The 24,376-nt window shown below is 45.9% G+C and overlaps 1 protein-coding gene across 2 annotated transcripts in view; it reads right to left on the reverse strand.

The window, feature by feature from the left end:
• The window catches only part of LOC120917081 (catalase-like), a 70,080-nt gene that overhangs the window by 38,962 nt on the left and 6,742 nt on the right, over nt 1-24,376 (reverse strand). The window contains exons 2-6 of one of the 2 annotated variants that reach the window (XM_040328093.1): nt 19,712-19,789; nt 15,488-15,659; nt 9,281-9,391; nt 4,433-4,563; nt 758-862 (exon numbers count right to left, since the gene is read on the reverse strand). In XM_040328093.1, the coding sequence (XP_040184027.1) occupies nt 758-862; nt 4,433-4,563; nt 9,281-9,391; nt 15,488-15,659; nt 19,712-19,789 (597 nt within the window). The remainder of the gene's footprint in view (nt 1-757; nt 863-4,432; nt 4,564-9,280; nt 9,392-15,487; nt 15,660-19,711; nt 19,790-24,376) is intronic. The other variant, XM_040328094.1, reaches the window with a different exon arrangement.

The raw sequence follows: 24,376 nt of genomic DNA on the forward strand, positions 1-24,376 counted from the left end.
TTTGCATATTCGACGCGTAAATCAACGGAAGCGCCCCTTGCGGCCAGAGTAAATATGCACCCTAAGATACGACGGCGTAGGAGACTTACGTCGGTCGTATCTTGGCAAAATTCTGGCATATCTCATTTTAAGAATGAGCGCATAGATACATTCGGACTTACGACGGCGTATCTACTGATACGTCGGCGTACGTCTCTGTGAATCCGGGCCTGTGTGTTTACCGATTGCTACACCACGCTGCACCTTGTTCACATGCAGCCATGATGAGAGATAGCCAGCGCCTCTAAAATTCAAAGGATGCCTATTATAATCCCCCCCCCCCCCCTAGATAGCCCAAGGATTACAAGCAATGCTCTTGTAATAATTAGATTGCCTATAAGCCTCTATTACACTATAATAAAAGTAAAGATATTCCTTTGGCTTGTGCAATGGACAGAGTTTACAAAGCTCCACCAGGAGCGGACTGACCATTGGGACTCTCGGGCACTGCCTGAGGGCCCCATGCCACTAGGGGGCCCCATCAGGGTTGCCAGGCTCAATAAAACCAGGGATGTATGTAAAAATATGTGTTTTTTTTTACATCTGTCCCTGATGTCCGAAACCGACATGCTTTTGATGTGAAAATCCTAAGATTTTAGCTGCCTTGCCTCTGCACTGCCTCCTGGCATGGTGGCCACCTGTAAGCCCGGGGGCCCCATGATCTTCTATTGCCCGGGGGGCCCCATGAGTTGTCAGTCCACCCCTGAGCTCCACTCACCTGGTGCAGAGACTCAGGACGAAGGCTCCAGAAGTCCCAGGCCATGTCGGGGTCTTTCAGATTGGTCTGTGGGTTCCTCTTCTGACTGTGAATGAAGGACGGAAACTGCAAAGAAGAGGATCCATTATTCCACCAAAACATTTTCAACACTTAAACAGAATCACCCCCCACCATTTACAAATTGCTACATCTCAGCATCTAATTTACAGTCGGCTTCCCATCTGGCTCTCCACCACCAGCCACAAGAGGATTGAACAGAGAATGGGGTCATCCTTCCCACCGCTGCTCAGTGTGGAGCTCCACTCCACGTTATCATAATTGCCATCTATGTGGGATTTCTTTCTCATGTATAAGAGTGTTTCATGCACAATACCAGTGTTTTTTCTCAAAGAAAACTTACATGTACTCAGTGAAAAATGGGGGCATACCATTGCTGACATTTCCTTTAGAAAATGCTAGCTTTCTGGCCATCAAACTGAGTCACTCAATGACAGTGGGGCAGATTCAGATAGAGATACGACGGCGTATCTCCTGATACGCCGGCGTATCTCCTGATACGCCGTCGTATCTCTGAGATCCGACGGTCGGATCTATGCGGCTGATTCATAGAACCAGGTTCCCAATAGATCTCCCTAAGATCCGACAGGTGTAAGTGACTTACACCGTCGGATCTTAGGCTGCATTCTCCCGCTGGCCGCTAGGTGGCGTTTCGTTTTTTACACGCGACGAATATGCAAATGAGGATTTCCGCCGATTCAGAAACGAACGCCCGCCCGTCGCTTTTTTTTTTTACGTCGTTTGCATTCGGCTTTTTCCGGCGGATAGTTACCCCCTACTATATGCGGCGTATCCTATGTTAAGTATGGCCGTCGTTCCCGAGTTTTGAATTTTTACGTCGTTTGCGTAAGTCGATTCAGAATACGGCCGGACGCAAGTTACGCTCACGCCAAAACCAATGACGTCCTAGCGGCGTCATTTGGAGCAATGCACGTTGGGAAATTTAGCTGGCGGCGCATGCGCAGTTAAATCGGCGCGGGGACGCGCCTGATTTAAATAGTACACTCCCCCTAGCCGCGGAATTTGAATTCCGCCGGGGGATTTACGATACGCCGCCGCAAGTTTTGAGGTAAGTGCTTTCTGAATACAGCACTAGCCTCTAAAACTTGCGCCGGCGGATCGTAAATCAGATAGATCTATCCGCTGATCTATCTGAATCTACCCCAGTATGTGTACAGAAGCTTTTTTTCAAGTCAGAGGCTGGAAAAGTCCTGAACTAGTAGTGATGGAAAATTTCCCCAAAGATTATTACAATACATTTTAGAAAAGTGGCGATGGGTCTATACAACTGTGGGGTTTTATATTGCTTTCTGTGAATTCGTTTTTGTACAGCAATTATATTCGCTGTATCAATGATTAACAAAGCGGGAGTTTTCTTCTATAGAGCCTTTATCACTATTAGGCAGGGCAGGGCTGTATTTAGAAATGATACTTCTCTAGGCGTGAGAATGATGATGACCTTTTGTACATGCTTAGTACACCGCTTTGGCAACCATCTATATCACATGGTCATTATCACAAAAAATAAAACTAGTCTTTTATAATGAAGACAGAAGTCCATTTGATATACAGGGCAGCCGTTTGACTCTACAACCCTCCAGTCCAGGGACGGCGGAATGTCACTTAAAGGGGTTGTAAAGGTACAATTTTTTCTTTCCTAAATAGCTTCCTTTAACCTCCCTGGCGGTATGATTCTGTCTGGAATTTTGTACCAAAAGCGGTACAATTATTTTGCATGGAAATTTGGCGTTTTATACTGTAGGCCTGTAATTCTTAGGAATAACTCACTTAAATCTGTCCAAACAAGAGTCTAGTAGACATCCCGGGTATGATAAAGTTTGAAACACAAAATCATAAATTTTAATGTAATAAATAACTATAAATAATTATAAAAAATAATAATGTAATTATAATAAAAATTATTCAATAATGTAATCAAATCAAAAACACTGACATTTTCTCAGTTGCAAAATTGTCGCTGTATACGCCGATAAATACGGTATATAAAAGTGCATGTAGGACACTGGGCAGACCACTAGGGACAAGGGGGTGTGTATTTTTTACATACAGTACTGTAATCTATAAGATTACATTATACTGTATGTAATGTGTTTATTTACTTTTTTGAATTTGGCGCCCTTCTCCGCCCCCGTGCGTCGTAACGTCGCAGGGAACGGAGATCGGCGGCACACAGGTACTGTGTGAATCAAGCGAGGACGCCGCTCGCTCACACAGCGGGGAGGCATCGCAGGATCCAGGGACAAGGTAAGTAACTTGTGCCTGTGGATGCTGCGAAGCGATCCCGAGTCTGACTCGGGGTTACCGCTTTTGGCATTGAAACCTTACCCCGAGCCAGACTCGGGAATACCGCCAAGGGGGTTAACTTAGTGCAGTCCTCCTTCACTTACCTCATCCTTCCATTTTGCTTTTAAATGTCCTTATTTCTTCTGAGAAATCCTCACTTCCTGTTCTTCTGTCTGTAACTCCACACAGTAATGCGAGGCTTTCTCCCTGGTGTGGAGTGTTGTGCTCGCCCCCTCCCCTGTAATACAGGAGAGTCAGGACACCCACTAACACACAGATTCTTTTCTCTATCTGCAATGTAGAGAGCGTCCTGACTCTCCTGTAGTCCAAGGGAGGAGGCGAGCACGACACTCCACACCAGGGAGAAAGCCTCACATTACTGTGTGGAGTTACAGACAGAAGAACAGGAAGTGAGGATTTTTTAGAAGAAATAAGGACATTTAAAAACAAAATGGAAGGATGAGGTAAGTGAAGGAGGACTGCACTAAGGTAAAGGAAGCTATTTAGGAGAAAACAATTGTACCTTTACAACCCAAGGATAATTAAACCCAAGACCACAACTGCAAGCGCAGTTGCCCCAGAGCTTAGTAAATGAGGAGGGGCCTAGCTGAATTCCATCATCCAACCATGTGCAAGCAAAAATGCTGTTTTTTGTTTTTTTTGCGTGTGATTGGATATCTTTTTTTTTTTTTTAAAGGCCAAAAACGAAAAACGGCTATAAACGCAAACGTGGAAATCTCTGGCGTCTGAACTAATTTTTTTGCTTTCAAAGCAACGCTGTTTAAAGCAACTTCCTAAAAACGACTGTAAACGAGACTGTGTACATGGTGACATAAGAGAACATTGAATGTGTTCAAAAAAGCATCCAACTGCTTCTGAGGCCCCGTACACACGACCAGTTTCCTCGGCAGAATTCAGCTTCCGACCGAGTTTCTGGCTGAATTCTGCCGAGGAAACTGGTCGTGTGTACACTTTCGGCCGAGGAAGCCGACGAGGAGCTCGGCGAGGAAATAGAGAACATGTTCTCTATTTCCTCGTTGTTCTATGGGAGCTCTCGTCCCGCCGAGCTCCTCGGCGGCTTCAGAGCTGAACTGGCCGAGGAACTCGATGTGTTTGGCACGTCGAGTTCCTCGGCCGTGTGTACGAGGCCTAAGCGTCCGTTTAACAGCAGCAGTGTACATGGGGCCTTAACCCTTCCATTACTCTTACTATGACCATCTTAGAAGCCATGTAAACATTTGAGCATACATCTATTCTTATGTTATATTATACTTTGTGCATAATAAATATGATGATTGTCCAGGGTTCACTTACCAGAATGGGATCCCTGATAAAAAAAATTGGGGTATTGTTGCCAACCAGGTCCCAGTTACCCTCCTCTGTGTAGAACTTCAATGCAAAGCCTCGCGGGTCGCGGACGGTGTCAGCGGAGCCCGACTCTCCAGCTGTGGAAAGAGGAGACTATGAGCTATCACCCTATAACAGATTACCATCCAGTCCCATCAAGTGATCACTAACCACTGGAAAACCTTTAATTGGCTACCTTAATTGGCCTTATTGAATGACTATCATGATTATTACTACAGGCTGGTAACATACACAACGCTTTACATATTGTATATTCACATCAGTCGCTGTCCCCAAGAAGCTTACACTCTAAAGTCTCTAGTTTATATACATAGGCCCAGATTCACAGAGAGTGGGCGCACATTACGCCGCCGTTGAGTAACCAATGTACGCTACGCCAACGCAGCGCAGAGAGGCGAGCAATGAATTCCGCAAGCCAGTGCTCCCAACGCTGTACCAGCGTGGCGTGGGATTCAAAGGCGTAAGCCGGCGTAGGTGGAAGTGGGCGTGACCCATGCTAATGAGGTGTGACCCCATGCAAATGATGGTCTGAGCGCCAGACAGATACGTATCATGAACTGTGCATGCGCCGTGACGTGAACGCATTCCCCTGCGCATGCTCACAACCATGTCGGAACAACTGCCTAAACTATGCCGGATCACTGCGTACAGCGTGAACATAACCTACGCCCAGCCAGACACACGTCCAACGTAAAATACGCTGGCTTGTGTTCCATGGTGCAGACCTTTGCATGTCTGCTGCTGGGTTGCACCTCCTTTATAGGGAATAACTTTACGTTGGCGTACAACTTACGCGCACCTCGCGTAGCCTGCGTCGGGCGCACGCAGGTTCGTGAATCGCCGTATTTCCCTCATTTGCATGTTTGAATGACTAATCAATGGGAGCGAAACTATGCACCCAGCCTAAATGTGCGCCCACCCTACGCCGGTGTAAGCAAGCTACGTCGGCGGGGTGTAGTCTGGTTTTAGGCGCATATCGGTTTGTGGGTCTGGCGCACAGATACGACGGCGCACATTTGCACTTACGTCGGCGTAAGTGCTTTGTGAATCCGGGCCATACTGTACATATACATACCAGGACCATTTTAGAAAGGAGCCAATTAACCTATCAGCATGTGTTTAGAGAGTGAGAAGAAACTGGAATACCCAGAGGAAAATCACACAAGCACAAGGAGAACATGCAAACTCCATGCAGATAGTTTCATGACCAGGATTTGAACCAGGGACCTCAGTGCTGTAAAGCTAACCATAGTAGAAGAAGCAAAGTGCTTTAGTTCATAGTAACTAATCAGGAACTACGTAAAGGCGCAGCAGTACAAGTTGTATTTTATTTGGATAGAAGATGTTTTTATTGCTGTCTGTTCTCCGCACTCATTGGAATTGATTTACTAAAGGCAAATAGACTGTGCAACTGCAAGCGCAGTTGCCCCAGAGCTTAGTAAATGAGGAGGGGCCTAGCTGACCTCCATCATCCAATCATGTGCAAGCAAAAATGCTGTTTGTTTTTGTTTTTCTTGCATGTGATTGGGTATTCTTTGTAAAATTAAAGTTTACCTAATTTACTAATCTTGGGAGCAACTGCACTTGCTGAGTGCACAGTCTATTTCCTTAGGAACCAGTGGCGGTGTGCCCATAAGGGGCACATGGGCGCCGCCCCCTCTCTCCTGCACCGTTCTTTCACCATAGGTAGATTCATGCATTTCATGAATCTACCTATGGTCGCCGCTGACACCCCCTATTCAGATGTCCGGACCCTTTTTGGGCGCAGGGCACCTGAATTACATTGGCGGGGGGGGGTGTTTTTTGGAAGCACCTGATTAGAGCCATAGGCGCCCAAAAATGTGAACAGCGGGCGCCATGCTGGGTGTTCACTGTTCACTCAGCTGTGTGTTAGCAAAGCAAAGGATCTCGATTTGCTAGCACTGAACAGCCTCTCAGACAATCAGGTACCGGGTATGTTACCTGTCTCCTGATTGGCTGAAACATCAGGCGCTGTGATTGGACGCCTGAGAGAGGACGGAAGAAGACATGGAGGACGTGCAGAAGACCGCCGTTGACCCGCTGCAAGACAGGTAAGTGCCGGGCAGCATCTGATGGGGCACAGTAGCGGCAATTGATGGGCACACTGGCAGCATCTGATGGGGCACAGTAGCGGCAATTGATGGGAACATGACTTTGTTTATCCAGGCAAGATCATATCCAATTCACATTTATACGTCCCATGGTAAACAATCCATCTCAAGCATTGAAAAAAGGTTGATTATACAAATCTGCACATTGGGGTTGATTTACTAAAGGCAAAGCGGCTGTTCAATTTGCAAGTGAATTTGCCTCTGAGCTTAGCGAATGTGGTGAAGTTTCACTTTGCAAAGAACGCCCAATCACGCACAAGGACAACAACAAATGAATAAAAAACAGCATTTTTTCTTGCATATGATTGGTAGAAGGAAGTCAGCAGAGCTTCATTAGTGAGTAAACTCCCATTGATGATTTTTACCTATAGGAAAGCCTATACTGTAATAAGGCTTACCTATCGGTACAGTAAATATCTCCTAAAGCTGCATCGTTTAACCACTTGTCAACGGCTGGCGGTCATATGACGTCCTGGGCTTTGTGGTGGTATATCTGAATGATGGGTGCAGCTACAGGCATCATTCAGATATTGTAGTTTTCAGCAGGCGATTCACACCATAATAATGATCATAGCGGCTGCTCTGTCGCTTGATCGTTCTTATGGGCAGCGAGAGGGGACGGCCCCCGCCGACCATTGGTGCCTCTACTGACTCACCGAACGGATTCGCCGGCCCCAGATGTTCACCATAGAGATTTCCACCAGAGTCTCTATGATCGTCGGAGGCTCGGCGCGATGTTATGACGTCACGCTAGCCTCTGCATTCAAACAAATGGCGCCGCCACGGCTGGGAAGCCGAGACCTTTTTTTTTATTTTTTTCAGTCATCCCAGCCTAGTTGTGAGATGTGGGATCTTATTGACCCCATATCTCACTGTAAAGAGGTCCGATCGTGCCATATTCCTATTACAAGAGATGTTTACATTCCTTGTAATAGGAATAAAAGTGATCAAAATAATATATATTTTTTTTTAAAGTGCCCCTTTCCCCGTGTGCTCGCACGCAGAAGCGAACGCATACGTAAGTCCCGCCCACATAGGAAAACGGTGTTCAACCCACACATGTGAAGTGTCCCTGCGAACATTAGAGCAAGAGCAATAATTTTAGCCCTGAACCTCCTCCTGTAACTCAAAACATGTAAGGCCTCATTCACACAGGCGGACTCCGTCGCTACGGAGTCCGCCTGCCCCCGCCAGCTCAGCGGGAGATCTGTTTGCAGATCTCCTCTGAGCCGACGGATGACAAGCTCGTCTCTGCTCACTGAGCGGGGAGGGGTTTGTCGGGCGCCGCTGTCTCCTATGGAGGGATCTGAGGAATACGGACATCATGTCCGTTTTCATCAGATCTTACCCGATCCGATCCGCCATGGACGGTTGGGGACGTGTCCCCATACGTCTGTTTTTAGGTGTCAGGGTCGGATGTCAGCGGACATGTCTCCGCTGACATCCGACGCTCCATAGGGATGCATGGAGCAGCCGTTCAGGTCCGCTGTCAAAACTGACAGGCGAACCTAAACGGTCCATCCGTGTGAATGAGGCCTTGCCAGTAAAAAAAATTAAAGCGTTGCCTATGGGCAAAGAAGAACAGGTGAAGATGGAAGCCCTGTGAGCGGTAGTACAAGAACTACTTTTTGAAATCGGTGCAGCGCCGCAAATGCGGCGTCGCACCGATTAGGACGGCGCCATTGCCGACAATTGGAGGCATTTGAGATGCGATTTCACATGTGAAATCGCATCTCAAATCGAATGAAATCGCACCCAGTGTGAACCTGGGCTAAATTCTGAAGCAAATTTCCTGCAACTTCCTTGCAAAGGAAACAGCCCATTTCCCTTTAGTAAATCATCCCCAATGAGTGAAAGGCATTGAAAGGCAATGTGAAATTAAACAGTTGGAATATGTACCGTATTTATTGGGGTATAGCGCACTCCCGCGTATAGCGTGCACCCCTAAAGTTGGCCAGAAATTCCTGTGGAAAAAAGGATTTTGTACTTACAGTTTTGGTGTCTTGCGCGGCGTCCATCGGCGGCCTCGTCGGGTCCGGCGTCTGTCTGCGGCTTCGGGTGTCCTCTTCGTCGGGTCCGGCGTCCTTCTGCGGCGTCCTCCTCGCTCGTTTTCCGCGCCGAGTTTGAATACTGCGCCGGCATATACCGAGCGCAGTACACTTGGGCAGGCTCGGCTACTGTCGTGCTCAGGTCCTGTACGTCCAGGACGTGAGCGCGGGAGGAGCCGAGACTGCCCGACTATACACGAGTGTACTGCGCTCGGTATATGCCGGCGCAGTATTCAAACTCGGCGCGGGAAAGTGGGTATCGGCGTATATCGCGCACCCACGATTTTGCCCTCATTTTCAGGGCAAAAAAGTGCGCGGTATACGCCGATAAATACGTTAGTTGTCTTGTGCCGATTTTAGCAAGAAATAACAGTATAAGAAAACTGAACAAGAGATAACTCTATGGACAAAACCATAGAATGGCCTTCTAGTGTAAGTTACTTGAACAGAGGTTCCGATGTGCAGACATGCATATGAATGAGCAAGTTGGTCGCCTAGGAAGCCCCTTAGTGCTTTTATAACAATGGATGCTGCAACATTTGTCGAAGGACCCGTCACTGCTGAGTTAAATGCACAAGACCGGTATCAGTAGGTTTTCATTTTCGGCCACTCACCTACGGTGGAGAATCTCACAGCCATATCCGTTTTCTTTCCGATGCGGTCAAACATCTTGGCCTTGGTGTATTTCGTAATGTCATCAGTGACTTCAAAATACCCGAAGGCTCCTGGTTAGGAAGAAGATAGAATGGGTCAGTACACAAAACACTCCGGACCTCATTAAATAATGGATCTGAAATAAGAGCTCTGTTGGCCAGAGCAACCAAATCACTTTAAGTCATTTAAAAAAAAACATTTAAAAAAAAGGTATGCCCAAATGGTCAGTCCGCCCCTGAGTACACTTTTCCATAAATAGTGGCTCTGTCTTAAAGTCCAACGACCTTGTATATGTGCAAATCCTTTGAGATCGTTCCTTACCTAAAACTTAAAGGCTTTCTCTTCCCCTATTCCCCTTTGCCAAGAATGCCAACTATGCCCGCCCTTTCTGCCCCCTCCTCCATTCAAAGAAGCTGTACTATAGCTTCCATCAATGAAAAGCACTCTTTGAATGAAGGACAGATGGATGAATGAAAGGTATAGTACAGCTTCTATGAATGGATGAGGGGCGAAAAGGGCAGGCATAGCTGGCACTCTTGATGTGTGCTCATGACAGGTCCGATGCTTGAATAAAACCCACACAGCACCACTGTGGGATCATCTGAGGGTGGGGCAGACAGGCCCAGATTTACTCCCTTTGCTGCCCCAAGGCCGGGTCCTTCAATGCCGCCCCCGCCTGCGCAGTACAGGGGGGATATTATTCGCCGGGGGACTTTTTCGGCAGGACACTGGGAAGCAGGTGGGGTGCTGCTGCCGAATATGACATTGAGAACCGGGGGGGATGTTGCTGCCGAAAATTACACTGAGATGGCCTGCTCTTCCCTCTGTTTTCTCTCCTCTCACCATCCGTGACATGACGGGGTGGACTCTGGAAATTAAAGTGTCCTCTCCTCTTAGCTGCAGTGCCGCCCCTGCACCCACTGCCGCCCAGAGGCCTGGCCTTGTTGGCCTTGTCTGGAATCCGGCCCCGGGGGGCAGAAGACTTCAGATTTAACCAGAACAGCCAGCACCACACCAGCACAAGGGAAACGTTGCATTAAATGTAATTAGCATTGTGCCGATTTTCTAAAAAACATTTATTAAACGTAATAAGTGAATATTCATCCAATCCAGACAAATATGGTGGAGATGGAAAACAATCTCATGTCAGTACACCAAGCCTGAGAGACCTCCCCTAGCCAAGCATTTTCAGGAGACAAAAGTGATTAGATGGGTTAGATTTCCTAACTAATTACTAATGTTTTTAGATTAATTAGGCAAATTAGGCGGTCGCCTAAGGTCTCGAACTCTGCTCAATCACTGCGTGCTAGATCCGTGCAACTTTCTGCAACCATTTTTATTTGTTTGGATTTTTTTACCCATGATGGGGCCCCCATGTCTAAGTTTTGCTTAAGGCCTCAGAAAGCCTAGAGCCGCCTCTGGATAGTGCCCACATGTTCCCCTACTTTATTTGGCAATCCTGCCCATTTGTGCATAGTGTGCAGAGGGTTAATAAATTATCGGTGCTTTATCACGTCATGCCAAATGAGCGCTTTCACCCCTATATATGCTTAGGAGTTGTGCACAAACCTTTTTATTTCCTTGTACTACCATGGGTAACCCATACCCAAGGAATGGCAGAGAAGTTGGGCCATGAAACCCTGTCAATTTTATTTTTATTTTTTTTAAACATAAGTCTATAACCTTTCCCTTATGAGTAATAATGGGCCAGATTCACACAGATCTGCGGCGGCGTAACGTATCGTCTTTACGTTACACCGCCGCAAGTTTTCAGCGCAAGTGCCTGATTCACCAAGCACTTGCGTGTAAACTTTTGGCGGCGTAGCGTAAAGCCGTCCGGCGCAAGCCCGCCTAATTCAAATGGGGCGTGTACCATTTAAATTAGGCGCGTTCCCGCGCCGAACGTTCTGCGCATGCTCCGTTTGGAAATTTCCCGCCGTGCTTTTCGCGAAATTACGGCACCCCGATGTGTTTGTGAATGGCGACGTGCGTAACATACTTACGCAAAAAATAAATACATTTAAATTTGACGCGGGAACGACAGCCATACTTTAACATGGTTCGTCTAAAGTTAAGCAATGAAAAAGCAGGCTTAACTTTGCGACGGGAAAAAACGACAAGCGACGACGTAACGAACGCGCGTACCTTCGTGGATCGCCGTAAAAGCTAATTTGCATACCCGACGCTGGAAAACGACGCAAACTCCACCCAGCGGCGGCCGAAGTATTGCATCCTAAGATCCAAAGGCGTACGAAGCCGTAAGCCTGACGGATCTTAGCCAAATGCCGTCGTATCTTGTTTGTGAATCACAAATTAAGATACGACGCGGCAAATTTGAAAATACGCCGGAGTATCAGTAGATACTCCGGCGTATTTCTTCTGTGAATCTGGCCCAATGTACTTAATTGTATTCTATGTGGCTAAAAAAAAAAAAAAAAACGAATTTGATAGCATTATTCCCTGTTCAAATAATATGACATTAAATTATTAAAGTAACAAGTAGCTACAGAGTGCGGAAAAGCCCTAACTTGACTCTGGTTAACCACAACATTTGTTCCCCTGCCAATTCTTTGTCTCAGTAACCCAGCGAGTAATAACCATCGACTGAAAGTTTATTTCAGAACATAGAACAAGTATGTGAATTGATATACTGTATATTATCTATCTAAAAAAACTACTTTATCATTTCACATTTTTTTCCATAATCAAAAAACAGGACACTGAGACAAGTGAAAAAAAAAATTCAATCTGCGGTACACAAATACAAAAACACGCTAAATTAAGAAAAAAAAATGTAAACCCACAAAAAAAAATGTTTTTTTTTTTTTTTACCTAAGCAGCAGAATATTTATTTTTGTGCTTATCCCTAATTCCCAAAATGATGTTGATTTTTAAAAAAAATGTAAAAAGAAAATAAGTACAATACAGTCTTGTTGCCCACTGTGACCAAAAAAAAATTATTGTTTAAATTGTTTTTTTCCCCATAAAATAAAAGGAAACCCAATTGGTTATCTTGGCAACATCAATTCTGTTCTAAATGTTTCCAGTTTTAGTGAATCAGTACTTCTTCTGTTTAGTCCCCAATCCTTCCCACTACAACAATATCAGTATACACTAAGCATTTACAGTAACTGCTCTATCTATTATGATTAGGGTTCCCTGCTATCTATTATATTACACACTCTAGGAAGAGGTTAAACAGAATGACAGAGATATTGCATGGTGCCAGTCTTGACTCAACAAGCACAAGGTGGCACGATCATGTATTATGTATTATTCTGCACCTGAGTACACATCACACTAGGCATTGTGTACACTACAGGTGAATTCAGATACAGCAGATTCTCTCTTATCTTACACGTATGAGTTCATTCCTTCTAGCAGGCCTGTTGTTCCCAATGAGAAATCCTCAAAATATGTCCCTGTTGTGGCTACTCGACGAGGACTAACCATGCATACTATGAATTGCAACCAACCTTCTAGATTAGTGGGTCCTGTAAATACTATAGGGCAGATCCACAAAGATCTGCCCCGGCGCAGCGTATCAGACGGCGCGGTAACTTACTTGTGTTATCTTTGAATCCTTAAAGATTTCGCGCCGTAAGTTTCGGCGGCGTAGTCTATCTCTGGCGGCGGAATTCAAATCGGCGATTAGGGGGGCGTGTTTCATTTAAATGAAGCGCGTCCCCGCGCCGAATGAACTGCGCATGCGCCGTCCCTAAATTTCCCGCCGTGCATTGCGCTAAATGACGTCGCTAGGACGTCATTTTTTTTTACATCCCGATTCACAGATGACTTACGCAAAAATTAAAATTAAATGCGGGAACGACGGCCATACTTAACATGGCAAGTCTAACTATACGCCACAAAACACCAGCTTTAACTATACGCCGGAAAAAGCCAACTACAGACAACGTAAAAGAATGCGACGGCCGCGCGTACGTTCGTGGATCGTCGGAAATAGCTAATTTGCATTCCCGACGCGGGAAAAGACGCAAACTCCACCCAGCGGACGCCGAAGTATTGCATCTAAGATCCGAAGGCGTACGAGGACGTATACCTGTCGGATCTAACCCAGATGTCGTTGTATCTTGGTTTGAGGATTCAAACTAAAGATACGACGCAGGAAATTTGAAAGTACGCCGGCGTATCAGTAGATACGTCGGTGTACTCTCTCTGTGGATCTGGCCCTATGTAGTTTCTGCAAATGTCCAAATTTTTCAACATTATCATTCTAAAGAACTCCATCGTGCCATGGTGTGCACTTAGGGTAGAGGAAGTTGGTACATTCCACTCTCTGGAAGCATCCAGCCTCAGTTCGTAGACAAGCAGTACAAACAAAGGAGGGGTGGGTGCTGTATCCGTCCATGAGGGATGGGAAAAAACACAGAAAACCAAGCTTCACCCCAAACAAACCAGAGTTCCTCAACGGAGGAAACTTCAATCCCAGGATCCAAAAATGCAGGAACAAAAACAAATAAAGGCGAAAAAAAATCTCCAGAGCACATGGGCTCCAGAAAGGCCATGCTCTCCTGACGCTAGGCAGATTAAAACTGAGGCTGGATGCTTCCAGAGAGTGGGATGTACCCGGGGAACACTGTCTGCTCGGAAACTGAGTCCGAGGATGAGAGAACGTCCATGATAGGCGGAACTGTGTCTGCTGAGAAACGCCTATCACGAAAAGGACTAGGAGGAGACCGTGACTTTTAAACAATGAATGGATGCCCGCAGCCTGTCAATAATTTCAGGTACACTGACTCGAGCACAGTGAGGCTGCAATAGGCACAGTGAGGTTGGGCACAGTGAGGTTGCAATGGGCACAGTGAGGTTGGGCACAGTGAGGTTGAAATGGGCACAGTGAGGCGTGCAAATGGGCATTGTTGACCCTCTTTTCCACTTACAGTAGCTGCTGCAATCCCACCCTAGGCTTATACTCGAGTCAATAAGCTTTCCCAGTTTTTTGTGGTAAAATTAGCTACCTCAGTTTATACTCGAGTATATACAGTAATATTAGAATCATGGAAGTGTTATCGGATATTGAGGCTAGGAAGAATTACAGCAGCACTAATTACCCCCCTCCCACAAATTCTTTACCCTTTCAGACTGCTAATTGTAACTGTCCCGGTTTAATACACTAGGGCTACTACAACGCTCCTTTTTGAAATTTATATGGGGAGTAACCAGACTACATACTGTATCTCCAAGAAGCTACTCTTCTAGCCTAGGAACAAAGGTAGTGAGTAGTGTCCCCCATATAACTAGCTACTATTACAGCATCCAATTTGCCCCTTCTCTTCTTCTTGGGGTTGGATATGAGCTGTGCCCATAGCTATCATATACATCTGTATTGTAATAGAACACAAGCATCTTTGTATATACAGCTTCATGCCCACACTCTCTGTAACAGAATGGGCCGTGACACCCAGAGACTTTGGAAGGATGGGGGGTACTCCTGTGCCAGCGTCACTAATGACTCTTGAGTCTAGGGTTACCCTGTGCCCCTTTTGGGCATAGGGTGACTGAGAAATATTAATTATAAATTACATGAGATGGGACATTACTGATAATTCATGTATTGCAGGAGATCTGGACATGTTACAGTTTGATTTCATGCTGACCCCCAACCGGTCAATAAGAGTGTCTTCTTCAATGCTTAACCTAGGCTGTTGAGATGCTAACTAAGTACGTCTGCTCCTAAGACCTTTCATTGTGTGATGCTAATGACACTGTTTTGTATGTGGAATGTGACTTATCAAGCTGTAGTAATTACCTCCTCTAATTGCGGAGAAGGGACGTCTGGGAGATGACTAATGATTAGCTCAACTGGATGTCATTGTCTAAGAGAAGGTGTATTGAAGCCCCCCCATTGTGTGCTGTGTGGGTGGAGAGTTCTTTGTCCCTGTGATTAACTTTAACATGCTGTACTGTATATAAGAAAGCTAAGGAACCATTAAAGTCATTCATACATTTTGAAACCAGTAACTAGAGCTTGTGTCTCGGTTATTTGGGGAATGGGATGGATCGTGTCTGCTAGATTGTGGAGTGTCAGATAAGCTGTCGTGGGTTGGTGGAATGGAATGTCGTAAACGGTGGTGACCGTTACACTCTCCAATCCAGACAACTGGAATAGAGAGGCTGATCTTAGGGTCCGTGGTACAATATCTCACCTGCTCCTTTAGCGTGTACCACTCGCTCAGGGATCCTCTCCCGGCCAAAATGCGCCATCTCATCAATGAACACCACATCCTGCATCAACAGTGGCCCCCGAGGGCCGGCCGTAAGGACGTTAAGTTTGTCACCAATGGGAACTCCGGCCCCGGTGGTGAGGACAGTATTTTCCTACAGAGAAATTGATAACAAAAAGGGACATTAGGTCAGCTTTTCAAAATCTCCAATTAGTTCAAGTTCAAATTTAGATGCTGCAACATATGTTCAAAGATTTTGTACTACTACCTGCCTTGCATGTTCTCCCTGTGCCTGTGTGGGTTTCCTCCAGGTCCCCCGTTTTCCTCCCATATTCCTCCCAATGCTTTGAGGGTTTTTGGCTCCTGTCTAAATTGGCCCTGGTTCGTGTATGTATGAATGTGAGTTAGGGACCTTAGATTGTAAGCTCCTTAAAGGGGTTGTAAAGGTACAATTTTTTTTCCTAAATAGCTTCCTTTACCTTAGTGCAGTCCTCCTTCACTTACCTCATCCTTCCATTTTGCTTTTAAATGTCCTTATTTCTTCTGAGAAATCCTCACTTCCTGTTCTTCTGTCTGTAACTCCACACAGTAATGCAAGGCTTTCTCCCTAGTGTGGAGTGTCGTGCTCGCCCCCTCCCTTGGACTACAGGAGAGTCAGAACGAGGGCCCCATGCCACTAGGGGGCCCCATCAGAGTTGCCAGGCTCAGTAAAACAAGGGACAGTATGATATGTACGAAACCGACATGCTTTTGATGTGAAAATCCCGAGATTTTAGCTGACCCGCCTCTGCACTGCCTCCTGGCATGGTGGCCATCTGTAAGCCAAGGGGCCCCATAATCTTCTGTTGCCAGGGGCCCCATGAGTTATCAGTCCGCCCCTGCTCATGGAGCAGGCTGACAACGCTGCTGCTAATTTGCAAGGCAGTGGTATAGCGTTGTCAACCGGCAAAGGGCAGGTGTTCCGTCAGATTAGGCGACCCATGAAAATCGTGTAACGGAAGTAACATTCCGTCAAGGCCATCTTAGTACACCCGCACATAGCCACACCAAGCCTACAGTCTGAAGTCGCCAAGAGGACATCTTTTTTCACCCACCGAAATCTTGCATTTCACACTAAACTGAGTATATATCGTGAAATACAGTATTTAGAAGTCTGTGACATTGTTTTGTTATTTAATTGTAAAAGCAGCGGTCTTCTGTCAGATTAGCAAACATGTGAGATCAGCAGGCTTGCCGCTGCTTTTTAAAGTCAACAGCAAAACAGTGTCACGGACTTCTAAGTACTAATAGGTAGATTCAGTAACATTGCCACAACTTTGTTGTAAGTTAGCGAAGCAAGTACATGATTCACAATGTACTTGCCTGCTAAGTTACGGCGGCGTAGCCTAAAGCGGCGGGCGTAAGGGCGCCTAATTCAAATGTGTTAGAGGGGGGCGTGTTTTATGTTAATAGTGCTTGACCTTACGTTTTTTACGTTTGTTTCGAACTGCGCATGTGCCGGGCGCCTGCATTTCCCAGTGTGCATTGTGGCTAAGTACGCCGCACTGGCCTATTGATTTCGACGTGGACGTAAACTACGTAAATCGCTATTTGCGGACGACTTATGCAAACGACGTAAAAATTTCGAATCTCGATGCAGGAACGGCGGCCATACTTTAACATTGCTATTCCATCTAATAGATGGAATAACTTTAGGCCTGATAATGGCTTACGGAAACGGTGTAAAAGTACTGCGGCGGCCAGGCGTACTTTCGTGAATCGGCGTATCTACTGATTTACATATTCTACGCCGACCGCAATGGAAGCGCCACCTAGTGGCAATCCTAAATATTGCAATCTAAGATAGGACGGCGCAAGCCGTCGTATCTTAGATATGTTTAAACGTATCTCTGTTTGAGCATACGCTTAAATATAGGTCGGCGTAGATTCTGAGTTAGGTCGGCTTCTCTACTGAAAAGCCGGCCTAACTCTTACTGAATCTACCTATATATTTCATGATATAAGCTCAGTTTAGTGGTAAAAATAAGTGTGAAATGCAAGATTTCGGTGGGTGTAAAAAGATGTCCACTTGGCGACTTCAGACTGTAGGCTTAATGTGGCTGATTGTGGGGTGTACCAAGATGGTGTCGACAGAACGTCACTTCTGTTACGAAATCTGACGGGTGGCCCAATTTGATGTAACATGGAATCTCCTGGTTAGAAATTTTGACACAGTTTTACAAAGACTATTTCTTAAGAAAACCATGAAACATAATTGCAAACATACTTGAATATAGTTTTAGGTTTGACATACATTTTTAATTATTCCATATATTAGCACCGGCCTCACCTGTCATGCTCTTAGTCTGTGTTACAAAGGAATATAAGCACATTTGTATAGCTGCATAAAACAAGACAAAGGAAGTATAAGAAGAGCCCAACCCACAACTGATCACACCAGGAATGCATATTCAGAACAAGCGACTAGCGGGAGAAACAGTTTCTGGTTTGTAAAGCAAACTTACAGAGAAGAAAAAAAGAAAAAGACAAGTATTTCACCAAAGAAATACTTGCAATAATGCAATAAAAATGTAATAAATGGGGGTGCAAATTTTACCCAAATCTTTGTGCATACTTCCTGGGAAAAAGCAGTGAGACCCTTTTATGCTGGCCCTACGCTATATGAAAAATCGGCCGAATCCATTTTTCGAAAAACGAACATACGGTCGTGAGCGCAAACGATGGTGGCATCATGTAATGACCGACAAATCGTTCAGTGGACATAAATAAATACATTTTCTGTTTGTTTTTTTACATATACCTAGTGCAGACAGTTCAGACGGGAAACATATTAATCTTTCAAATTATCGTTCGTTTGGTAGAAAAATTCCAAACTTGTCTTTCATTTTTTTTGGCTCAAAAACATCCAAACGTTTATCGATTTTGTGCCCATTAACCGGTTGCCGACCGCCGCTTGTACATATACGTCCACAGAATGGCACGTACAGGCATATGGGCGTACATGTACGTCCCCGCCTTTTCGTGGGTCGGGGGTCCGATCGGGACCCCCCCTGGTACATGCAGCGGTCGGAAACCCACAGGGAGCGATCCGGGACGAGGGCGCTGCTATTCCTTTTTAGCCGCCCCCTCGCGATCGCTCCCCGGAGCTGAAGAACGGGGAGAGCCGTATGTAAACACGGCTTTCCCCGTGCTTCACTGTGTCGGCTGCATCGATCGAGTGATCCCTTTTATAGGGAGACACGATCGATGACGTCAGACCTACAGCCACACCCCCCTATAGTTGTAAACACACACTAGGTGAACCCTAACTCCTTCAGCGCCCCCTTGTGGTTAACTCCCAAACTGCAACTGTCATTTTCACACTAAAGAATGCAATTTAAATGCATTTTTTGCTGTGAAAATGACAATGGTCCCAAAAATGTGTCAAAATTGTCCGAAGTGTCCGCCATAATGTCGCAGTCACAAAAAAAAATCGCTGATCGCCGCCATTAGTAGTAAAAAAAAATAATTAATAAAAATGCAATAAAAATATCCCCTATTTTGTAAACGCTCTAATATTTGCGCAAACCAATCGATAAACGCTTATTGCGATTTTTTTACCAAAAATATGTAGAAGAATAAGTATCGGCCTAAACTGAGGGAAAAAAAATGTTATATATGTTTTTGTGGGATATTTATTACAGCAAAAAGTAAAAAATATTGCATTTTTTTAAAAATTGACGCTCTATTTTTGTTTATAGCGCAAAAAATAAAAACCGCAGAGGTGATCAAATACCACCAAAAGAAAGCTCTATTTGTGGGGAAAAAAGGACGCCAATTTTGTTTGGGAGCCACGTCGCACGACCGCGCAATTGTCTGTTAAAGCGACGCAGTGCCGAATCGCAAAACCTGGCTTGGGCATTTAGCTGCCTAAAGGTCCGGGGCTTAACCGGTTAACTGGCCAAAAAACGAACAAACTGTCTAAATGACCGAATTTCGGCCTATTTTTCGTATAGTGTATGGCCAGCATTACAGGAGCAGGGGGGTGAGAACTCTGAGTATTTCTTCCATGATTACAGAATTGAGACATTTGAAAGGTATAGAAAATCATAATCAGCTGTAGATTGAAATGGAAATGTAATTTTGTATTCACAGTAGATTAGAAAATGGCTTGTGTGTCCAGATATAAAGCCCATGCTTGGTGATTTCATATTAGTGGCTCCTAACCTGGTTCAGTAGCTGCTCACCCGTGGCACCTGTGTGGCTAATGAACAGCTTCTGAAATCTCCTGGTAGTCACGGGCTCCTAGAAAAATACACAAAGCTTATCACTGCTGAGTGTTCACAGTTATAGCTAGATTCAGGTAGGCAGGCGCATCGTTGCGGCGGCGTAGTGTATCGTGTTTACACTACGCCGCCGTAAGTTAGCGAGGCAAGTACATGATTCACAAAGTACTTGCCTGCTAAGTTACGGCGGCGTAGCGTGAATCGGGCGGGCGTAATGGCGCCTAATTCAAATTTAGCTGAGGGGGCGTGTTTTATGGTAATAGGGGGTGACCTTACGTGATTGACGTATTTTACGAATGGCGCATGCGCCGTCCGCCTACATATCCCAGTGTGCATTGCGGCAAAGTACGCCGCACTGTCCTATTGGTTTTGACGTGGACGTAAATGACGTAAATTCCTATTCACGGACGACTTATGCAAACAACGTAAAATTTCCGAATTTCAACGCGGGAACGACGGCCATACTTAACATTACTATTCCAGCTATTTGATGGAATAACTTTAGGCCTGATAATGCGTTACGTAAACGGCAGATCTGTACTGCGTCGGCCGGGCGTACGTTTGTGAATAGGTGTATCTACTGATTTACATATTCTACACCGACCGCAATTGAAGCGCCACCTAGCGGTCAGCCTAAAAATTACACTTTAGGATACGACGGTGTAAGACACTTACGCCGCTCGTATCTGAGCCTAATTTAAGCGTATCTGGTTTCCAGAATACGCTTAAATTAGCGCCGGCGCAAATTCAGACTTAAGTCTTTCTGAATCCACCTATTAGTCACCCATAGCACCTGGATAGGAGGGTTGCAAAACCCAAAGAAACTCATTACCAATCTGTCCTTATAATCCCGAAGGCTTGCTTGTATGGTGCATGTGTGCGCACGTGGGTGTTCTAGTCTACCCTTAAGCCCTGTACACACGGCCGGGAATCCCGTCAGGAAAAAAAACGTTGGTTTTCCTGACAGGACTCCTGGCAAGCTTGCCTTGCAAAGACGTGCATACAGACGGTTTCAGGTTTCTCGTCTGGAAATCTGGCCAGAATCTCGCCGAGAAAAAAAGAGAACCTGCTCTATTTTTTCTCGTCGAGATTCTCGTTTGCCTGTTTCCAGACGAGAAACCCGAGAGTGTGTATACTTACCTGTCGCCGTGGAAACCCGCGCATGCTCGAAATGACTTTTGACGCATGCGCGGTAGCCTCCACGGCATAGGTAGGGTGCAGCAAGATGGCGGCGACGGCATCGAATGTGACAAGCGCATGCTCGTCGTACGCGATGACGTCACTGCGTTCTTTCCTTTCAAGAGAACCGCGGTTCTTTTGAAATGAAAGTCAGTACGCTCCGGCGGCAAGAGTTTCTTGCAAAGAATCTCGTCAGGGAAAACGACAGGTTGTTCCTGACGAGATTCTCGGTCGTGTGTACGAGGCCTCACACGCACTCTGTTTCATCAAGAATCTTGCCCAACTGGCAGAAAGTAAAATGGGAAGTGGTGCAACCATCTCCTAGATGACCACCGCGTCAGATCTCTTTACATTGCTCCACAGAACTTGCATTGCTCAAATGGGCAGCTTGTTCCTCCAAACTGTTCCTGATACTCAACACCTTTAGGTAGATTCACGTACATAGGATTACATTTAGGACGGCGCAGCCTAGCCTGTTTAGGCTACACCGCCGTAAATTAGTTAGGCTAGTAGTGATTTTCCAACCACTTACCTGCAAATCTACGGCGGCTTAGCCTCAAACGAGCGGGCGTAAGGGCGCCTAATTCAAATGACTAGGAGGGGGGCGTGTTGTATTGAAATGAGGCTTGACCTCACGTTTTTTGACGTTTTTGGACACTGCGCATGTGCCGGGCGACTACATTTCCCAGTGCGCATTGCGGCTAAGTACGCCGTACGGGCCTATTGATTTCGATGTGTACGTAAACGACGTAAATCCCGATTCGCGGACGACTTGCGCAAACGGCGTAAAAAATTCGAACCTCGCGGCGGGAACGGCGGCCATACTTCACATTGTTATTCCACCTCATTTCGGCGGCCTATCCCTTACGGAAACTACGTAATGCGACGGTGTAGGCCTGGCATACGTTCGTGAATCGGCGTATCCCCTAATTTACATAATCTACGCCGGCCGCAATGGAAGCGCCATCTAGCAGCCAACAGAAACATTGCAAGCTAAGATAGAACGGCGCAAGCCGGCCTATCTTAGCTTTGTTTAAGTGTATCTCTGTTTGAGAATACACTTAAACAAACGCCGGCGTAGATTCAGAGTTAGGTCGGCTTATCTACTGATAAGCCGGCCTAACTCTTTGTGAATCTACCTACTTGAGCGTACGTCCATTCCCTTGGAGGAAACAGTACCCATAACACACATGTTCAGTCAGCAAGAACATACAAACCTAATGCATTTGATATCCCTCATGGGTCAGTATTTGTTATACTTTTTTCGTCATGGGGGTGGGGGGCTCCGGTGTGCTATCCTCCAGAGCTTACAGGTCCAAACTCCAGTTGTGGTTCTGTCCAATGCCCCCATCATCTGCTCCTGTTTCCTACTGGTCCCCCAACACTCCTCATCAGCTATTGGTCAGCCACCAATGATATAACTATTGCAGATGCACACAGAACTTACATTGTAAATGGGGTATATATTATGTTTTTTTTTTTGTTTTTTTTATTCATTAAATTGTATTTAGGAAAACAAGGAAACAAGTGCTGTATTCAGAAAGCACTTGCCTCTAAAGTTGCGCCGGCGGATCGTAAATCCCCCGGCGGAATTCAAATTCCGCGGCTAAGGGGAGTTTACTATTTAAATCAGGCGCGTCCCCGCGCCGATCGTACGGCGCATGCGCCGCCGGCTAAATTTTCCAGCGTGCATTGTTCCAAATGACGTCGCTAGGACATCATTGGTTTCGATGTGTACGTAAATTACGTCCATCCGTATTCGCGAACGACTTACGCAAACGGCGTAAAAAATTCAAAACTCGGCGCGGGAACGACGGCCATACTTAACATAGGATACGCCGCATATAGCAGGGGTAACTATCCGCCGGAAAAAGCCGAACGCAAACGACGTAAAAAAAAAGGGACGGGCGGGCGTTCATTTCTGAATCGGCGGAACTGCTCATTTGCATATTCCAAAAAACGAAACGCCACCTAGCGGCCGGCCTGGAATTGCAGCCTAAGATCCGACGAAGTCACTTACACCCGTCGGATCTTAGGGAGATCTATGCAGAACCTGATTCTATGAATCAGCCGCATAGATACGACGGACGGAACTCAGAGATACGACGGCGTATCAGGAGATACGCCGTCGTATCTCTATCTGAATCCAAACCAATACGTTTTCACATTTTTTTGTGGTAAAATTGGGTGCCTCAGGTTATATTCGGGTCGGCTTATACTCGAGTATATACGGTAATTATAATTTTTTTCAGCCTTTGTTGCATATTAGTGCTGCTGCTCTACTGCAGCTTCTTTGCGGCCATGTCCTGTCTACTTGTACTTCAAAGATAACAGCATGGTGTTTCTCAAGGTCTGTTTCCTGATGGTGACAACAGCGGCCCATCCATGCCGTCACTGTGTGTTGAAATGTCCACTTGCAGTCTCCATCAGAAGCCCAAGTGACAGCTGAAAGAAGTGTCTGCATCGCCCGTATCAAACCCATCAGTGATATTAGACAGAAAGGCTGCAGGCGCAGCAGAGCTTCACCACTTGTGACTCACATCCAGGTCTATACAGTATCACCACATGTTCCCGCCTGTGTGAGTTATGAGAGGAATGTGAACCTACAACAATGAACAGCAAATCAATAAGCGCACTTTGAAGAGACCCTGTCACAAGCTTAAAAACTTGCCGGAAAAAACACAGAAATATCAAATATTTTAAATGTTTACTTGCAGGGATTTTAATTTCCATAAAAAAATTTATACACTGGCAATGTACCCCTGAACGTGTTAGAAAATTCGAGAGAGAGAGAGAGTCCATTCCCTAGCAAAGCCCCTTCCCTCCTGCCATGTCATAGTTTTATGCTTTTCTGGGAGTATCTAATTACTGTCTGTGCTGGCCCAGCTCCTCTGCCTCTCCATTCAGCTCGCCACATAACCTGTTGTAGCTCCCAAATACTATATTATTATTCTTCTTTATATTGTATATCTGCCCTGAATATTGTTTGTTATTTACAATGCTATAGAGTTGCCTTTCTCAAGCAGGGTTCTGTGGAGCCCTCGGGTTCCTCCAGAGCAGTGGCGGCTGGTGCTCAAAATTTTTGGGGGGGCGAAAACAAACTCACATCAATTGCAGCCACTGTGCCCATCAAGTGCAGCCACTGTACCCATCAAACACAACCACTGTGCCCATCAAACACAGCCACTAAGCCCATCAAACGCAGCCACTGTACCCATCAATTGCTGCCAGTGTGCCCATCAATTGCCACCACTGTGCAATCAAACACAGCCACTGTACCCATCAATTGCTGCCAGTGTGCCCATCAATTGCTGCCAGTGTGCCCATCAATTGCTGCCAGTGTGCCCATCAAGCGCAGCCAATGTACCCATCAAACGCAGCCACTGTACCCATCAATTGCTGCCAGTGTGCCCATCAATTGCCACCA

Source organism: Rana temporaria, chromosome 11, assembly GCF_905171775.1.
Source record: "Rana temporaria chromosome 11, aRanTem1.1, whole genome shotgun sequence".
In the NCBI taxonomy this organism is placed as follows: Eukaryota; Metazoa; Chordata; class Amphibia; order Anura; family Ranidae; genus Rana; species Rana temporaria.